At 46.5% G+C, this 20,050-nt stretch overlaps 1 protein-coding gene across 1 annotated transcript in view; it reads right to left on the bottom strand.

Moving 5' to 3' along the window:
* The window catches only part of ppp1r14d (protein phosphatase 1 regulatory inhibitor subunit 14D), a 35,447-nt gene extending 15,794 nt beyond the window's left edge, over positions 1-19,653 (bottom strand). Inside the window, exon 1 of the mRNA XM_080202048.1 lies at positions 18,995-19,653. Within this exon, the coding sequence (XP_080058174.1) occupies positions 18,995-19,174 (180 nt within the window). The 5' untranslated portion in view covers positions 19,175-19,653. The remainder of the gene's footprint in view (positions 1-18,994) is intronic.
* Positions 19,654-20,050: the final 397 nt, after the last annotated feature.

Raw genomic sequence — 20,050 nt, 5'->3', positions numbered from 1 at the left:
CAGGTAATGGGTTGCAGATTGGAATCTAATCGAGGGGTTCAGATGGTTTATATATAGAATAATGGATACCCGGTAGTGAGTTACAGACTGGGATCTAATCGAGGGGTTCAGATGGTTTATATATAGAATAATGGATACCCAGGAGTGAGTTACAGACTGGAATCTAATCGAGGGGTTCAGATGGTTTATATATAGAATAATGGATACCCGGGAGTGAGTTATAGACTGGAATCTAATCGAGGGGTTCAGATAATTTATATATTGAATAATGGATACCAGGTAATGGGTTGCAGATTGGAAACTAATCAAGGGGTTCAGATGGTTTATATATAGAATAATGGATACCCGGGAGTGAGTTATAGACTGGAATCTAATCGAGGGGTTCAGATAATTTACATATTGAATAATGGATACCAAGTAATGGGTTGCAGATTGGAATCTAATCGAGGGGTTTAGATGGTTTATACACAGAATAATGGTTCCCTGGGAGTGAGTTACAGACTGGAATCTAATCAAGGAGTTCAGGTGGTTTATACACAGAATAATGGTTCCCTGGGAGTGAGTTACAGACTGGAATCTAATTAAGGGGATCAGATGGTTGTATATAAAATAATAGATTCCTGGGAGTGAGCTAGAGACTGGAATCTAATTGAGGTGTTCAGATAATTTATATATAGAATAATGGATACCGGGTAATGCGTTACAAACTGGAATCTAATTGAGTGGTTCAGATGATTTATACATAGAATAATAGATACTGGGGAGTGAGTTACAGACTGGAATCTAATCAAGGGGTTCAGATGGTTTGTATATAGACTAATGGATTCCCGGGAGTGAGCTACACAATGAAATGGCTATCCAGAAGTGAGTTATTTACAGGTTGGAATCTAATTGATGGGCACAGATGGTTTATATGTAAAATAATGGATACTCTGAAGTGAATTACGGACTGGAATCAAATTTAGGAGCTCAGATCCTTTAAATATAGAGTAACAGATACCCAGGAGCGAGTTACAGACTGGAATCTAATCGAGGGGTTCAGATGGTTTATATATAGAATAATGGTTACCCGGGAATGAGGTACAGGCTGGAATCTAATCGAGGAGTTCAGGTGGTTTATATATAGAATAATGGATACCCGGGAGTGAGTTACAGACTGGAATTTAGAAATTAAGAATCCAAAACTGATACTGCATGATGTTGGCAGAAATAGCAAAAGGTACACTGTTGATAAAGTAACCTTTCAAAGCACACAGCTGTTTCACAAGAGTAACCACTCCTGGTTGTGATTGAATGAGTGACCTGACATTGTGCTGGGCCAAATCAGGAACAAAATCGTTCATACTTGAGCTTTTGTAGTTTGCCCTCAGTACTTGGAGGAGATTGTACAGCTGTAAACAGACACAAACACACAAAAATATACACACACACACACACACGTGCTATCAAACAAGCAGAAAGATACACGAACAAGTTCATATACACAAGCATATACATATTCGGATGCAATGTCAACTACACATGCATGCACTAATAACAGAAGCATATGCTTTCAGTGTAAACAGGAACAGGCACACTCACTCACACCATTCCAAACATGCACATACAGCCCCACTTATATATTAATTCACAAACACACTAGAAATCACACTAATGCTATATGCACATGCAAAAAACATATCCACACGTACAAAAAACATACACACGCACATACACTCATACAGACACATACGCCAAAATTCTACCACCTCGCCCACCACGGAATTGGAACAGCCGAGGGCGGACAGTGGAAATGTCCATTGATTTTTTTTAATCAAGACCTGTCCATGGAATCATAGAATCCTACAGTGCAAAATGAGGCCATTTGGCCTTTCAAGTCTGCAACAATTCTTTGACAGAGCATCTTATCCAGGCCCTATGCCAAAAACCCATGTATCTATCCTCCCAATCTACCTAACCTACACATTTTTGGACACTAAGTGGCAATTTAACATGGCCAATTCACCTAACCTGCACATCTTTAGAATCATAGAATCCCTACAGTGCAGAAAGAGGCCATTCGGCCCATCACATTTGCAACGATAACTATCCCACCGAGGTCCGATCCTTATAACCTCACCTATTTACACTGCTAATACCTGGGTACTAAGGGCAATTTATCACGGCCAATCCACCTAACCACTCTTTAGAGTGTGGGAGGAAACCAGAGCACCCAGAGGAAACCCACACAGACATGGGGAGAAACTGCAGACTCAGCGCAGTCACTCGAGGCTGGAATCGAACCCTGGCACTGTGAGGCAGCAATACTAACCACTGTGCCACCACGAGGGTGAAGATTTATTTTGAACAAAGGGAATGGTTCACTTTCCTCTTGCCTCCATAGATATCCTATGTTTCCTCACTGCCCTGGAAGAGGGAATTACCTGTCAGTTGGAGATGAGGAAGGAAGGAGCCCATCAACCTCTGATGCCATTCTTCACAATGGACTACAAAACAGATCTGATTACCAAGGGGGTGAACAGTAGCATAGTGGCAATGTAACTGGACTAGTGATCCAAAAGCTAATGCTCTGGGGACACAGGTTCAAATACGACCACGGCAGTTGTTGGAATTTAAATTCAATTAATAAAATTGGTGACAAGAAGCTACTATTGATTGTTGTTTAAAAACTGGAAAAGGTCGCTGATGTCCTTAGCTTGTCTGTCCTACCTGTGAATGTGGGTGACTCTCAACTACCTTCCTGACAAGCCACGCAATACGAGGGCAGGTAGAGATGGGCAACAGAGGCTGCCCCTGTCAGCCAAGCCCACATCCCATCAAAGAGTGTTGGGCAAAGAGTGTTAAAAATATATATTTCCAGTGGGCGGCATGGTAGCACAGTGGTTAGCACTATTGCTTCACAGCTCCAGGGTCCTGGGTTCAATTCCTGGCTCAGGTCACTGTCTATGTGCAGTTTGCACATTCTCCTCGTGTCTGCGTGGGTTTCCTTTGGGTGCTCTGGTTTCCTCCCACAGTCCAAAGAGGTGCAGGTTAGGTTGATTGGCCGTGCTAAGAAATTGCCCCAAGGTGTCCAGGGATGCGTAGGTTAGAGGGATTAGTGGGTATAATGTGTAGGGGATATGGGGGTAGGGCCTGGGTGGGATTGTGTTCGGTGCAGACTCGATGGGCCGAAGGGCCTCTTTCTGCACTGTATGATTCTAGATTCTATATTATCAGTTTGAGGTTGCGGCTTGTGTACTAGTTATGTCAGCGGACTAGTTTGTGAGTTACCAAGATTAGTAAAAATGAGTGTGAAAGCAAGTTAGAAACATAGAATCCTTCAATGCAGAAGGAGGCCACTTGGCCCATCAAGTCTGCACCAACCACAATCCAGGCCCTATCTCCATAACCCCATGCATTTATCCTAGCTTGTCCCCCAACACTAAGGGGCATTTAATCATGGCCGATACACCTAACCCACGCATCTTTGGACTGTGGGAGGAAACCAGAGCACCCCGGAGGAAACCCCTGCAGACACGGGGAGAACATGCAGACTGCACACAGGTTAAGCTCTTCCAAAGACCTCCCTTGTTCACTAATGTCACAATTCCACAGCGAGGATTCTTGACTGCTCACTGAAGGAGCCTAGCATACAGGTTGTTGAGATGTATCATACCAAGAAGAATCGTACTGTGCTCAGTTCTGGTTGCCTTATTACAGGAAGGATGTGGAAGCCATTGAAAGGGTGCAGAGGAGATTTACAAGGATGTTACCTGGATTTGATGGCATGCCTTATGAGGATAGGTTGAGAGAGCTCGGTCTTTTCTCCTTGGAGAGACGAAGGATGAGGGGTGACCTGATAGAGGTGTATAAGATGTTGAGAGGTATAGATTGGTTGGATCCTCAGAGGCTTTTTCCCGGGGCTGAAATGGTTGCCCTGGTTTAAGGTGCTGGGGAGTAGGTACAGAGGAGGTGTCAGGGGTAAGTTTTTCACTCAGAGGGTGGTGGGTGAGTGGAATCAGCTGCCATCGGTAGTGGTGGAGGCAAATTCAATAGGGTCTTTTAAGAGACTTCTGGATGAGTACATGGGACTTAATAGGATTGAGGGTTATAGGTAAGCCTAGTGGGTAGGGATATGATCGGCGCAACTTGTGGGCCAAAGGGTCTGTTTGTGGTATAGTTTTTTCTATGGTTCGATAAGAATGTCCGCCATCTTCCTCCTTAGGGCAACCAGGGATATATAATAAATGCCAGGTCTCGCCCCCATCCCTGGCAGGAGAAAATATGAGACTTCCATTGTTCATGTTCCATTTGTGGAGCTGATGTTATCAAGGCCCCGGAATGTTCCATGTCGTGTCAGCCACTGCTACATCATCCGACGGGGAAAACTGAAGCTCACTGTGTTTGTCCAAAAAAATAACCTCCATTCAGTGCCCAATTCACACAGATTCCTTTTATTTACGACGTGAAGGCAAACGGCAGCTTGGGAAGGCTTTGCAGAAGGCAGCCTTGTTCACAGACATTTAACCCTCGGAGGTTTGACGGCAGGAGCGAGGGTTTAAGTGGCTATGTTTCAATGCGTTGCCTGTCTCACCCATTCTGAGTTAGCTCGTTGTGCATTCAAGTCACACTGCGGAGAGACATGAGCCTGTAACCCAAACTGACACCGCTAGAACTGCACTGTCAGAGGTGTCAAGATGTTGGGGCAGCACAGAGACGCCTCACAGTGCCAGGGACCCAGGTTCAATTCCAGTCTCGAATGCAGACTGTCTGTGCGGAGTCTGCACATTCCCCCCATGTCTGCGTGGGGGTTTCCTCCGGATGCTCCGGTTTCCTCCCACAGTCTAAAGATGTGCAGGATAGGTTGATTGGCCATGATAAATTGCCCCTTAGTGTCAGAGGGATTATCAGGGTAAATATGTGGGGTTATAGGAATAAGGCGTGGGTGGAATTTTGGTCAGTGTAGACTCGATGGGCCGATTGGCTTCCTTCTCCACTGTAGGGATTCTATGATTCAATGTTAAACCAGATGGCCATGTCTGTCCTCTCCCTAGATTTGGAGATTAAATAGCACTAACCTGAAAAACAAAAGCCCAGTCGTTCTGCCCAGTATACCGGCTAATATTTATTCCCGAAAACATGGCACTAAAATAGATTAACCCATAGTTGCTTGGAGGACTTCACTGGACAAATTTAGTGGAGGCAGCGGCCTAGTGGTATTATCGCTAGACTATTAATCCAGAAAAATCAGCTGATGTTCTGGGGACCAGGGTCCAAATCCCGCCACGGCAGATGGTGGAATGTGAATTCAATAAAAAATATCTGGAATTAAGAATCTAATGATGACCATGAAACCATTGTTGATGGTCAGTATAACCCATCTGGTTCACCAATTTCCCTTAGAGGAAGGAAATCTGCTGTCCTTACCCAATCTGGCCTACATGTGACTCCAGAGGCACAGCAGTATGGTTGACTGTCAACTGCCCTCGGACAGTTAGGGATGGACAATAAATGCTGGCCAGCCAGTGACGCCCATGTTCCAGGAATGAATTTTAAAAAATTGACTGCTTCATTTCTTACACTACAATAATGGCACCATCCTCGGGCTGTAAAGTCCTTTTTGGGGGTGGGTCCTAGGATTGTGCCAAGCACTCTAAATGCAAGCAATGGGGGAAAATAGAGGTCTAGAAATGCAACCAGTCACGCACTGTCCAAGGGAGCTAGGAATAGCTCTGTTGCTGAATAAATGGACTGGAAGTCTATAGGAGTTGATTTGGGGAATACTCCAAACTCTCAAGGCCGGTTAAGATGGGTTGTGGTGAATCGCACCGAGCTCCAGACAGAGGCACAGTGTTCAGCTGGTGGACAATGGACAAGGTAAAGTACTCGGAAGCAAAGGTTAAAGTCATGTGGTTTGTGTTAATCTCCTAGTAAGCAGAGCAAAGGAACTGAACACTGCTGGGATCACGGGTATGATGGGGAATAGTGAACTGAAGCACAATTTATGAAGTACATTGTATAAATTTATTATTTGTGGAATCCCACAGCACTGATGGAGGCCATTCAGCCCCATCTTTCCTTGCCAGCTCAGAACACAATGTCAATTCCTCACACCACGCAGGTAAGTTTAATTCATGTCCATTGCCCTGTTGCCGAAAGAAACAATTGTCCTCTCTTCATTCCCCCCAAACTCCTCATAATTTCAGAGTACTCCAGCTTGTGGAGATGTCAATTTACAACTGGTGGCCATTTTAAGCCTTGGCTTTGTGTACAGGATGTTGGGGAGGGTGTTGTTAGGAGTGGGGGAAGGGGACATAATGGGCATCATCTTGTTGCAATAAACCAAATCAAATTTCCCAAATATTCCAGCTCACCTCTGCCCCAGCAAAGGCAATGATCCAGACAAGATCACTTGACCAATCTGAAGTGCAGACTGGCTTGTGTAACCTCATTATCCCTGCCCTCAATTTGTATTGTATCAGGCACTCTCTATCCTTTGGTAGTGTCACAGAGGGAGAGTTAAAGTGAGGAGTTGAACTGAGGGCTGTTTTCTTCTTCTATTTGCTTACAGTGACACAGTGGTTAGCACTGCTGCCTCACAGCACCAAAATCCCGGGTTCGATTCCCAGCTTGGGTCACTGTCTGTGTGGAGTCTGCACATTCTCCCTATGTTTGCGTAGGTTTCCACCGGGTGCTCTGGTTTCCTCCCACAAGACGTGCTGGTTTGGTGCATTGGCCATGCTAAATTCTCCCTCAGTGTACCCAAACGGGCGCCAGAGTGTGGCAACTAGGGGATTTTCACAATAACTTCATTGCAGTGTTAATGTTAGCCTACGAGTGACATTAATGAATAAACTTCCTGCACCTAGTGGTGCGCTAAGGCAGACTTTCGTCTGTGTCCATGCTTGTAATTCCCGGAACAGGTCTATCCTCTTGTGGCTCAGTGTCAATTTTTATTCAATTATGCACCTTGGGATGTTGCCGGGACATATAGCTCTAGGGGGCGCCACTCTATATCAAGCATGGCTGACCAGGAGTCTCTCCTTCTTTTACCATCAGCCATTGGTGTGTTTGGAAGGATTTGTAGGTTAAAACACATAAACTGCTTGACTGATCTACGAACATATCTTAATTGGCCATCAAGTCCTGGGGCAGGACTGGAACGCAGTGCTACTGGCTTAGAGGCTCAGTCATAGAATCATACAGTGCAAAAGGAGGCCACTTGGCCCATTGAGTCTGCACCCACCACAATCCCACTCAGGGCCTATCCCCGTAACCTCATGCATTTACCCTGGCTAGTCGCCCTGACACTAAGAGGCAATTGAGCATGGCCAACCCATCTAACCCACACATCTTTGGACTATGGGAGGAAACAGGAGCACCCAGGGGAAATCCATGCAGACACGGGGAGAATGTGCAGACTCTGCACAGACAGTGACCCGAGAGTGGAATTGAACCCAGGTCCCTGGTGCTGTAAGGCAGCAGTGCTAACCACTGTGCCACTCCTGAAGGCTGTTATACAGACAGTGTTACCATGAGTTGATGTTGGATGAAGATTTAAAGATGGTTGGATAATTCCCTTGTTAGCAAGCCTTAATTGACGTGTCAGAGATCAGCAGTAAAACTTGGCGTAAAATGAGTGAGTGAGGGAGTGCAGGAGATGCAGAATTAGTGCAGGGGAGAGAGACCTTGACAATTAAATAGTTAATCTGAACTGGCAAATCTCTGATGGGATCTGATGGGGTGGCACAGTGGCACAATGATTAGCACTGCTGCCTCACAACACCTGGGTTCGATTTGCGTGCTTTGGATCACTGTCTTTATGGACTTTGCACATTCTCCCTGTGTCTGCCTGGGTTTCCTCCGGGTGCTGCAGTTTCCTCCCACAGTCTGAAAGAGGTGCTGGTTAGGTGCATTGACCCGAACAGGTGCCGGACTATGGTGACCTGGGGAATTTCACATTAACCGCATTACAGTGCCTGACTAATAAACTTTACTTTAAGCTCTGACTTATCACCTGTGCCAATTATCCTGTGCTCAATCAAGACTGCACGTGCTAAAATTTAACAGTGCTAGAGAAATGCAACAACACAAAGTTTCATAGAAGACAATGATTCACCAGTTAAACTTTGCACCTTGGTGCAGAATAGCCTCATCAGGGAAGCAGTCAGGAATACTCATACCCAACAATAACAACTAAAAGTCACGAGTGGGAATCAAGAGCTAATGACTAACTGGAACCTAATCATCCCTTGCCCGGCAGGAAATAAATTTCAGTATTTCTCTGATTCCTCTATTGACCTCGCTTATTTCCTGGTAAGATAAATGTTCACTACCAGGTGTCTTTCACCCCTCCTACTGCAGGTGGCTGGACTTTTAGCAGCTGAAGCAGCACGGTGACACCGTGGTTAGCTCTGCTGCCTCACAGCACTAGGGACCCGGGTTCAATCCCGGCCTGGGGTCACTGTCTCTATGAAGTCTGCACATTCTCCCCGTGTCTGTGTGGGTTTCCTCCACAGTCCAAAGAAGTGCAGGTCAGGTGGATTGGCCATGGCAAATTCTCCTTTAGTATCAGGGGGATTGGTAGGGTAAATATACGCAGCAACCCTGATAGAGATTGGGTGTGATGCTCTGTTGGAGATTGATGGCCTGAATGGCCTCCCTCTGCACTTGATGGCCTGAATGGCCTCCCTCTGCACTATCCAAGATGGGGACATGAGCTAACTCACTATGGACTGGGTAACATTGAGTTCAACAATGCTGGACAATGAACTTTTCCCTCTTTCTTGGCCCCCATTTTTGTTTCCTTGTTTTGTCCCAATAAAACCCCTTCCCTCCCCACCACATGGCCAACTGTCATTCGTTTTTGTCCTGTTAACACATTTCATTATCCTTTCTTTACACCATTTATTCGTGAGCATATCATGTGACCATAAGTGAATAGAATTCTTTTATCAAGTTGGATGGTGAAGCAGTTGATTCTGAGATCAGGGTCCCATATCTCAGTCAAGTTAACTGGTATGAGAGATGAGGAGGCAAGAATGGAGAGGGAAACATTACAAAAAGGAAAGACAGTGGACAGGCAATGGCAGGCATTCAAGGAACGAATGGTCGATCTCCAGAAGTTGTTTATTCCTATTTGGCACAGAGTGGAAAGGGAACTGTGGCCAAACCATAGCTTACAAGGGAAATTAGCAAGAGTATTAGATTCAAAGGAGAAGCGTACACATTGGCAAAGAAAAAAATAATGAATCTGAGGATTGGGAACAGTTTAAAATTCAGCAAAAGTGGACCAAGGGATTGATTAAGAAATTAATTAAGAAATTAATTTAAATTAAAATTAAGAAAGGGAAAACAGGTTGTAGCGGGGAACATAAAAACTGACTGTAAAAATATCCACAGGCATGTAAAGAGGAAAAGATTAACAAAATGAATGTTTACTGTCAGAAACAGGGGAATTCATAACGGGGAACAAAAATATGGCTGAGAAACTTAAATTCGCACTTTACTTCTGTCTTCACGTGAAGACATGAATAATGTACCAGGAGTTCTGAGAAACGCAAGTTTTAATGAGGAGCCGCAATAAACCAGTATTGGAAGAGAAATGGTTTTGGGTTAGTTAATGGAATTTGAACGCGAGTAATCTCCAGGACTTGATAATGTTCATCCGAGAGTGGCCCCAGAAATAGTAGTTAGTGTTCGTTTTCCAAAATTCTTTGGACTCTCGATGGTTCCTAAAGATTGGAAGATAGCTAGTGTAAGCCCGCTATTCAAAACGGGAGGTAGAGAGAAAGCAGGGAACAACAGACCAGTGAGCTTAATGTCGATAGTCAGGAAGTTGCTGGAGTCCATTATCAAGGATGTCATAGCACAGCATTTGGAAAGAGGTGATATAATCAGGCAAAGGTATTTTCATAATTCGCAGACACCATTTTATGCTTTTTGTGACAGATTTGTAAAGTTTTTTTTAATTTAATGCATATCATGAAGTTCCATTTTCAAGGGTCTTTATTGCAAAGCTACCCATTCACACCCAAAGGCTGTGAATGCACAAATCCTCTGCATTTCCATGGCAACAATCCTACTGAATGTGGCTACCTGCTCTTCATTTGAACTGGCCCGTTGGATGCTGTCATAAGCTGAATAGCATTTAATGACATCATTTAATGGTAGAGTCCACCAGGAATGACGGGGAGAGAAAGAGGGAGACACCCCTTTGACCAAAAGAGAATAAAATAAATGTCCTGGGGAGGGCGGGAGAATTTTACAAAGGAACCTCCAATTCCTATTTAATCTTATGTCTAACTTTGGGGTTATTAATACAGTTTGGGAACACTCCAAACTGAAAGGTTGTGGAAAATGCGTTACCACTTATAAAGGAGAAATCATAAATCAAAAACACTTCTCTGTTTACGGACTGGTTATGAGAAAACTCAAGGCTGTTTAAATTAATCCCCATCCTGTCCATGACATCTGACTCTTCCCTATCCTTCCTTGACTTCTCCTTCTCCATTTCAGACAATAGTCTGCCACCTGACATTCACTATAAGCCCACGGACTCTCATAGCTACCGTGACTACATTTCCTTTTTTAGGGGTGGCACAGTGGTTAGCATTGTGTCTTCACAGCGTCAGAGACCCGGGTTCAATTCCCGGCTTGGTTCACTGTCTGTGTGGGGTTTGCACATTGTCCCCATGTCTGCCTGGGTTTCCTTCAGGTGCTCCGGTTTCTTCCCACAGTCCAAAGGTGTGGAGGTTAGGTGGATTGGCCATACTAAATTGCCTCTTAGGGCAGGATCTTGTGGGCTCAATCACCCCAAAGACCATAAAATCCCACCGGAGTTCAACTGACCTTTCTATTGTCCACCCCTTGCCCGCTCCAATTCCCCTGGCGAGTGTGACGGTAATATTCTGGCCTTAGTGTCCAAAGATGTGCAAGTTATGTGGATTGACCATGCTAAATTGATGCTTAGTGTGTCCCAAGATGTGCAGGTTAGGGGGATTAGCCATGGTAAATGTGGGGGGTTACAGGGATAGGGTAGAGGACTTGGGTAAGATTTTCTATCAGAGAGTCAGTGCAGATGCAATGGGCCAAATGGCCTCTTCATGCATAGCAGGGATTCTATGATTTTATGATTCCCATAAGGACTCTATGCCAATCTCCCAGTTTCTTTGCCTTCATCACATTTGTTGGCCAGTGCAAACTTCCATACCAACACTTTGATAAATGTTTCTTTTTCCGCAACTGAGGATCCTCCCAAGAATGATTGACTAGGCATCCCATTGCATCGTGGGGGCGGGAGGGTGTGGAGATAAAACGCAGACTGAGTGCTTTGGGAAACACCTCCGTTTGGTCCAGAATTGACCCTGAGTTTGCTGTCACTCATTCTTCCAATTCTCCACCTTGCTACCACCCAGAGCTTGTCCTGCCACCCTGTTCCAATGAACGCAAGCTCAGGGAACAGCACCTCACTCTTTGACCTCAACATTTACATCCTCTAAACTCAACACAAATTTCGATCATAAGCTCCTTGGGGCAGGATTTTATGGGCTCGATCGTGCCAAGACCATAAAATCCCACCCAGCCTCTGCCCCCTCCACTGCCGCCGGTTCAGCCTTTTCTCATTACTTGGCAGGAGTGTTTGGGGCCCTGGATGGTGAGGAGGAAGGGGGTAGAATGGCAGGTGTTTCCTCTCCTGTGTAGGTGCCAGGTTAATGAGGTTGCTTTAGGGACGGTACGGTGGCACAGTGGTTAGCACTGCTGCCTCACAGTGCCAGGAACCTAGATTCGATTCTGGCCTCGGGTGACTATCTGTGTGGAGTTTGCACATTATCCCCATGTCTGCGTGGGTTTCCTCCCACAGTCCGAAAACTGTGTGGACTTTGCACATTCTCCCTGTGTCTGTCCAGGGTGCCTCCGGTTCCCTCCCACACTCCAAAAATGTGCAGGTTATGTTGATTGGCCATGCTAAATTGCTCCTTAGTGTCCATTGGGATTAGTAGGGTAAATATAGGGCCTAAGTGGGATTGTTGCCAGTGGATGTTAAATGGGCTGAATGGCCTCCTTCTACACTGCAGGTATTCTCTGATTCTAGTCTACTTCCTTTATTCATTTACTATGCATTCTGACTGCTGCTATCCAGCCACCTGATCTTGGCCTTTTAAAATTTAAAGCTTATTTATTATTGTCACAAGTAGGCTTACATTAACACTGCAATGAATCTACTGTGAAAATCCCCTAGTCGCCACCCTCCGGCGCCTGTTCGGGTACACTGAGGGAGAATTTAGCACGGCCAATGCACCTAACCAGCATGTCTTTCAGACTGTGGGAGGAAATCGGAGCACCCGGAGGAAACCCGCATAGACACGGGGAGAACGTGCAGACTCCGCACTAACAGTGGCCCAGGCCAGGAATCGAACCCGGATCCCTGGCGCTGCGAGGCAGCAGTGCTAATCACTGTGCCAAATTCTCCGGCCTCACCCAAGGCTGTGATTCTCCAGCCCCAGTGCGGTGAATGGAGATTTGGCTCAACGCCAAATTCTCTGTTCTGGTTGGCAGTGGGAGTGTACAACGTCAAAGAATTCCAGTCATTGATTTTTTACTTTATCCATCCCCACTCCCACTGGCTTTTGTACCATGAAGCCTCTTATCATTTAATCTCTCTTGGACTCTTGCCTATCAAAGATCTTCCCTCTTGTGTCATCTACCCTTCTTTCTTGGAACTCCTATTCTTCCCAGCCCTACTAACAGATTATTGACCCGAAATGTTAACCCTGTTTCTCTCTCCACAGATGCTGCCAGATCTGCTGAATATTTCCAGTATTTTCTGTTTTTTATTTCAGATTTCCAAAATCAGGGGGTTTTTGGTCCTTGTGAAGTGCTGATCTAAGTTATTTCAGTTTGTGCCCACAAAGTTTCTCATCCTCCCTCTCATCCCTCAGGTGGCAACCCCCCCCTTATCTTGAGATGTAGGTAGGGCTTTTAAATAAAACTAGGATTGGGGTGAGAGTTCAAGTCAGTGTAAAAATATAAATCTAAAGAGAAAATTTGAGCCTACGGTTTAGCAATTTGGGTAAAGATGATCAGAATGTGACAGGAAGAGACAAAAATGTTTATTGATAATAGATCATCGATGAATAAAAGTAATTCACTGACCAGCGGCATGGTGGCACAGTGGTTAGCATTGCTGCCACACAGCGCTAAGGACCCGGGTGCAATTCTGGCCCTGGTTGACTGTGCGGAGTTTGCACATTCTCCCTGTGTCTGCCTAGGGTTCCTCCAGTTTCCTCCCACACTCCAAAAAAGTGCGGGTTAGGTGGATTGGCCAAAGTGCAGGTTTGGTGGATTGGCCATGCTAAATTGCTCCTTAGAGCCAGGGGGATTAGCAGGGTAAATACATGGGGATATGGGCCGAATGGCCTCCTTCTGCACTGTGATGATCCCATGAAACCAGGGCATAAAAAAAATTAAAATTTAAGGCACTTTATCTGAATACACAAAATGTTCGGAACAGAATAGATAAATTATGGCTCGAAGGGACTTTTATCTAATTGTGATGATACAACCATGGTTACATGTTGATCAAAGTTGAGAACTAAGTGTACCAAGATATTAGACCTATTGAAAGACAGACAAAAATGGAGAAGAGGTTCTATGACGTGAAGTGGGGAGTGCTTTGATCATTTTCCTTGTTAGCTTTTTGTGCCTTACAAGGACAGAGATTTTTATCATAAATGCTGACCTTTGCCTGTCTGCTATCATACCTTTTAATTTGTTGTTCTGTAATCCACCACAGCCACCTTGCCACTCATGCCTTCCTTTGCTTAGATTAAGGGCCTTCCTTTCAAGTTGTTGGGGGCAGCACAGCGGTTAGCACTGCTGCCTCGCAGCGCCAGGGACCCAGGTTCGACTCCAGGCTTGGGTCGCTTCTGTGCCGAGCTTACGGCTGGGATTCTAACGTCCCACTTGCCATGGGAATCGGAGCAGGCAAGAAGCAAACCCATGGAAAGGTCCGTCGGTCTCGGGTGGGATTTTTACGGTTTCGGGACGAACGAGGCTGTAAAATCCTGCCCTATAGGTTCTCCCCGTGTTTGTATGCGTTTCCTTCAGGTGCTGTAGTTTCCTCCCACAGTCCAAAGATGTGCGGGGTAAGTGGATTTGAGCACTGGCTTTAAGGATGGAGTAAAAGGCTTTTAAAAATGATGGTTTATAATTCATTTTGGTCCACCCAGGCTGGAGTGTTCCTTGTTTGCATCAAACCTTAACATTACTCCAAAAAGGGGGCCCATCACCACCTGCTCAGGACACCTGATGAAGGGGCAGTGCTCCGAAAGCTCGTGCTACCAAACAAATCTGTTGAGCTTTAACCTGGTAGTGTTAGACTTCCAACTGTGCCCACCCCAGTCCAGAGCCGACATCTCCACATCATGCTCAGGGCCATGAGAAGAGGGTAACAATTTCTGGCCTTTTCAGCAATCCCCACATCCTAAGAATGAATCAAAAATAAAAGTTTCGTAGTAAGGAAGTCCTATATTCAAATAAAAAGATAACATGGGGTGGCGGAGTGGTTAGCACTGCTGCTTCACAGTGCCAGGGACCCAGGTTCGATTCCTGGGTTGGGACACTGTCTGTGTGGAGTCTGCACGTTCTCCCCGTGTCTGCGTGGGTTTCCTCCGGATGCTTCGGTTTCCTCCCACACTCCAAAGATGTGCAGTTTAGGTTGATTGGCCATGATAAATTGACCTAAGTGTTGGGGGAATTAACAGGGTAAATATGTGGGGTTATGGGAATAGGGCCTGGGTGGGATTGTAGTCGGTGCAGACTCAATGGGCCGAATCCTGACACTGGAGGGATTCTATGAGTCTCTGACTCTGAAAGATGTGCTGGTTAGGGTGCATTGGTCGTGCTAAATTCTCCCTCTGTGTACCCAAACAGGCACGGCGATTAGGGGATTTTCACAGTAACTTCACTGCAGTGTTAATGTAAGCCAACTCGTGACACTAAGGTCCCGATTTTACCATTGTGTTACGCCCATTTTCAGTTGCAAAAACTTGGTAAAGAGGGGCATGAGGCAATTAGCGTGATCCACACTCACGCCGACACCCACTTTACCAAGGTCTGAAATCCAAACCATTTACATCTGCATCCACTTAAATTGACTTAATGAGATAGACGCCCAAACTCAATAGCATTTCCCCCTTTCTCCATCGCGTTCGCCCGTCCAGATTTGGCGTGAAATAGTCATGCAAATTTCTGTTTCGGGCACTGCAGCTTCTGAGGAGGTCATTTCAGAGCTTCCAACGGCTCTGTGACTCAGATCAATGGTGATGGTTGGGGGGAGGGGGGGGTGGAGGCCAGATTATTCCCCGGGTGGGGGTGGTGGGGGGAGGAGGAGGGTCAGATGTATCTCTGGTGGAGGGGGGGAGGCGGGTCAGATGTATCTCTGCTGGTGGGGGAGGCGTGGGGAGGAGGATGCAGATCAGATGTATCTCTGGTGAGGGAGGGAGCGAGGGATGTGCAATCATTTTCTGGTTGAGGGGGGAGAGAGGCCAGATTGTCGGGGTGGGGGGGCGGGGGGGGGGGGGAGCGGGAGATGGGGGGCAAGGGGGGCTCCACTGCCACTCTGCGGGCGATCAATGGGGAGGAAAGAGGGTAGGGAGTTGCGATCAGTCTGGATAGCGAGGCAGTGGGTGAATAAGGGGAATGTTGTGAGGGTGGGGCGATATCCGGACAGTGGCGCATTTTTGAAGACTCCAATCAGGGCTGCAGGATTTTGGGTGCGATAAGCCCTGCCCACACAGCATATTCAGACTCGCGATTTTTTTTTCAGGCTAAATGCGTGTGGGGGGCGCCTGAGAACAGGTTTACAAGTCGGATCTGAACTACGCCCAGATTCAGCATTTAGAATCAAAATCGCTCCCTAATAGAGGAAAGAAATCTGTTGCTTTCAGGGACAAGATACAAGTCAAGGTATAAAAGGGACTTGTAACAAAGGCAATTCAATAATTGTGGGGGACTTCAATCTTCACATAGACTGGACAAATCAAACAAACAAAAATAGTTTGGAAGACAAGTTGATGGAGTGTGTTGAAGATACTGTTCTCAGACAACACAGTATGAACTAGACCAGGGAACAACATATTTTGTATTCAGTTTTGCAAACAAGATAAGGTTAATTAGTAATCTCATAGCAAAAGGTTCTCTGGCAAAACAGTCATTATAGTATGATAAAATTTCACATGAGTTTGAGGGTGGTGTGCAGGTGGAACTTTGATAAGCTGTCACATGGGTTTGAAGAGTAAGTTGCTTAAGGTGGATTGGGGAATTTTATTAAATGGTGGTAAATATGCAATGGTGAACATTTTAAGAAATATTTAATATTTTTCAACTAACCTATGGTCCAACAAGAAACAAAACCTCCCAGGCAAATAAATCCATCTCCGGCTACCTAGAGAGTGACCAACTGGATCCACTCCTGATCCATGTCAGGTTGGATCAAATTATCATCTCTGCCCAATAGGATCCAGTCGCAGACCAGTGTCTGACTGGGTACAAAACCATTTCCAATTGCACTGAAGCTATTTCCAGTTCTGTTCACATTCCGAAATGAAAGATGATAAAGACAAAATGCTGCGGATGCCGCAACCTGCAGTAAAGAACAGAAAATGCTGGAGAAACTCAGGCGTCTGTGGAGAGAGAATGGAGCCAATGTTTTGAGTCTGTCATCCAGACTCACAAAGTTTGCTCTGTTCCCTCTCCACAGATGCTGTCAGACCTGCTGAGTTTTCTGTTTTTGTTGCACTAATGAACAATCTCCACTGCAATGCTGATTAAAGCCCAACTGTTCCTGATTAATATCTGACTGTATTCGCATCTGTGTCTGTTTAGTGAGTTATTTCACATTCTATTTCCCCACGAGCGGAACCATAAATTAGATGTTCACTCTCTGTTATATCACAGCTTACCGCTGAGTAATGGTAAATATTTATTAAACAATGTCCAACCTCAAGCCAACAATGAGAGGGAGAGTGCTATTAGAAATGTAATCTGGCAGGAGCAACATGGTTGTGCCACAGTCAACTGAGTAGAATATGGGAGCGTTCATGGAATTAGAGAGGTTACCTTAGCATTGCCCTGATGCTTGTGAGTGGCAACTAACCTGACACAACCAGAGATTTGGTTTGCCAGATCAGGCAGAACTCTACAAATCTCCATAGCCACACTTCCATATTTCCACCCTCTCACACGCACTATTCCAAGACACCCACACACACACACCCACACACACACACCCCACATGCCCAAACCCTGACATATGCATCCACACAAACACACACAGACACTCCTAAACCCGGCACAACCCAAACACACACACTCTCCTACGTATCTGCACACTCACACTCTCCCACACACTCCTGCACATTCACACTCTCCCACACACTCGCACTCTCCCACACTCACACTCTCCCACACATTCCCGCACACTCGCACTCTTCCAGACACTCGGTCTCTCCCGCACACTTGCACTCTCCCAGACACTCACTCTCTCCCACATACTCACACTCTCCCACACACTCACACTCTCCCAGACACTCACACTCTCCCAGACGCTCACACTCTCCCGACACTTACACTGTCCCGCACAACTGCACTCTCCCGCACTCACTCTGTCCCACACACTCACTCTCCCACACACACACACTCTCCCACATTCTCTCGTACACTCACACTCTCCCAAACTCACTCTCTCCCCCACAATCACTCTCCCACACACACACTCTCTCCCACACTCTCATTGTCCCACACACACACACTCTCCCACACACACACTCTCATTCTCCCACACACACACACTCTCCCACACACACACTCTCTCCCACACTCTCACTCTCCCACACACACATACTCTCCCACACACACACTCTCTCCCACACTCTCACTCTCCCACACACACACTCTCCCACACACACACTCTCCCACACTCTCATTCTCCCACACACACACACTCTCCCACACACACACACTCTCCCACACACACACTCTCTCCCACACTCTCACTCTCCTACACACACATTCTCTCCCACACACACACACACTCTCCCACGCACACACTCTCTCCCACACTCTCATTCTCCCACACACACACTCTCCCAAACACACACTCTCCCAAACACACACTCTCTCCCACATTCTCTCGTACACTCACAGTTTCCCACACACACACTCTACACACATGCTTTCCCACACACACACACACACACTCACACTCTCCCACGCACACACACACACACACACTCACACTCTCCCACCCACACACACACACACTCACACTCTCCCACCCACACACGCACACACACACTGTTCCACACACACACACACACACACTCTCCTACACACTCACACTCTCCCACACACACACACACAGAGTCTCCCACACACCCACACACTTGCAGTCTCCCACACTCACACGTCCACATTTCCACTCTTACACACCCACACACATGCCTGTATATAAACACAAACATGCATCCACCTCCACACCCACACACACGTACACACACACAAACACGTACACTCATATTCCCACACTCCCACATTCCCCCAACACCCACATACCCACAGATTCAGAGACATATAGAGACACAGAGCTTTGAATAAGATCACATATTCCCCAGTGTGAACCCTGTAAGTAAATGGATTCAGTCATTTAGAAAACACATCAAAACCCATTCCAAAAAAACAGTGCCGTCTTACAGATGTTTTTACTCATTGATTCAATTTAAGGTTCTCAAATCTTCACACAGCTGTGATGAAGGCACAGAACAAATGGTTTGCACTGCCACATTTTGTCTTCACCCGAATACAGCCCAGCTGCTAAAAGATGGCTGGAGAAGGTCGGTTTCATTCTCTGCAGCGTTTCACTGAAAGACCTCGCCAGGTGGAGACTGGCACGAGCACTGAAGCAAGGGGCTGAAGCCGGGTCCAGGCGAAGGGCTAGCCGCCCCTGTCCACTCACCTCGCATCCGTACAACTGGTGAAGCTGGAAGTCCAGCCACTCCTCGATGTCCAGTCGCCGCTGCAGGTCCTTTCTGTCGTACCGCACCGTGAACTTGCCCAGCTTCCGCTGCGACTGCGGCTCCTCGTCTTTGCCTGGGGACTGGAAGTAGACGCGGGACTGCGTGCCGGGCTCCGCCATCGTGGGACAGGCCTGCCTTCGAGCGATCAGTGCAATTAAACACCTCGGCGGTCTGAGCTGCAGCAGCCCTGAGCTGGCGTGTGACAGAGATAGAGAGCAGTCGTCACTCCTTCTCCCCCCTCCCCCTTCCCCCTCACTGGCAGATGGGAGACACCAGCATACAAACACCGTCTGTCTGACAGTCTGGACATACAATACCCTGAGAAAACAAACAATGCACTGTCCCTGGCCTCTCCAGCTTCAAGTGCTGTTAGATTCAGTGATTATTGTGACAATAACGCTATAAAGATTAAAACGGACCAATCAAGATCAGCTCATGTGATATAACCAATCCATCCAGAACAAATAACACAGCTCACAGATCAACACCTTATTTCTTAAGATTTTCAGGAATTCCACCTTTAAATAGTTTGTCTTTTCCGAGTGTCTCTCAAATTTATTCACTAGTGTCACAAATAGGCTTACATTAACACTGCGATGCAGTGAAAATCCCCTAGTCGCCACGCTCCGGCGCCTGTTCGGGTACACCGAGGGTGAAATTGGCACGGCCGATGCACCTAACCAGCACGTCTTTCGGACTGTGGGAGGAAACCAGAGGAAACCCATGCAGACACGAGGAGAATGTGCAGACTCCACACAGTAAGCCAAGGCCGGAATCGAACCCGGGTCCCTGATGCTGTGGGGCAGCAGTGCAGTGCTAAACACTGTGCCACCGTGCTGCTCACTGTCTGAAAGAGGTGAGGTGCATTGGCCATGCTAAATTCTCCCTCCGGGTACCCAAACAGGCAAATAGAGGATTTTCACAGTAACTTCACTGCAGTGTTACTGTAAGTCGTACTTGTGACACTGATAAATGCATACACACATCACAAATAC

The sequence above is a fragment of the Carcharhinus amblyrhynchos genome, chromosome 14, assembly GCF_965287045.1.
Source record: "Carcharhinus amblyrhynchos chromosome 14, sCarAmb.v2.hapA, whole genome shotgun sequence".
Lineage (NCBI taxonomy): Eukaryota > Metazoa > Chordata > Chondrichthyes > Carcharhiniformes > Carcharhinidae > Carcharhinus > Carcharhinus amblyrhynchos.
This window is presented reverse-complemented; position numbering and strand designations above follow the sequence as displayed.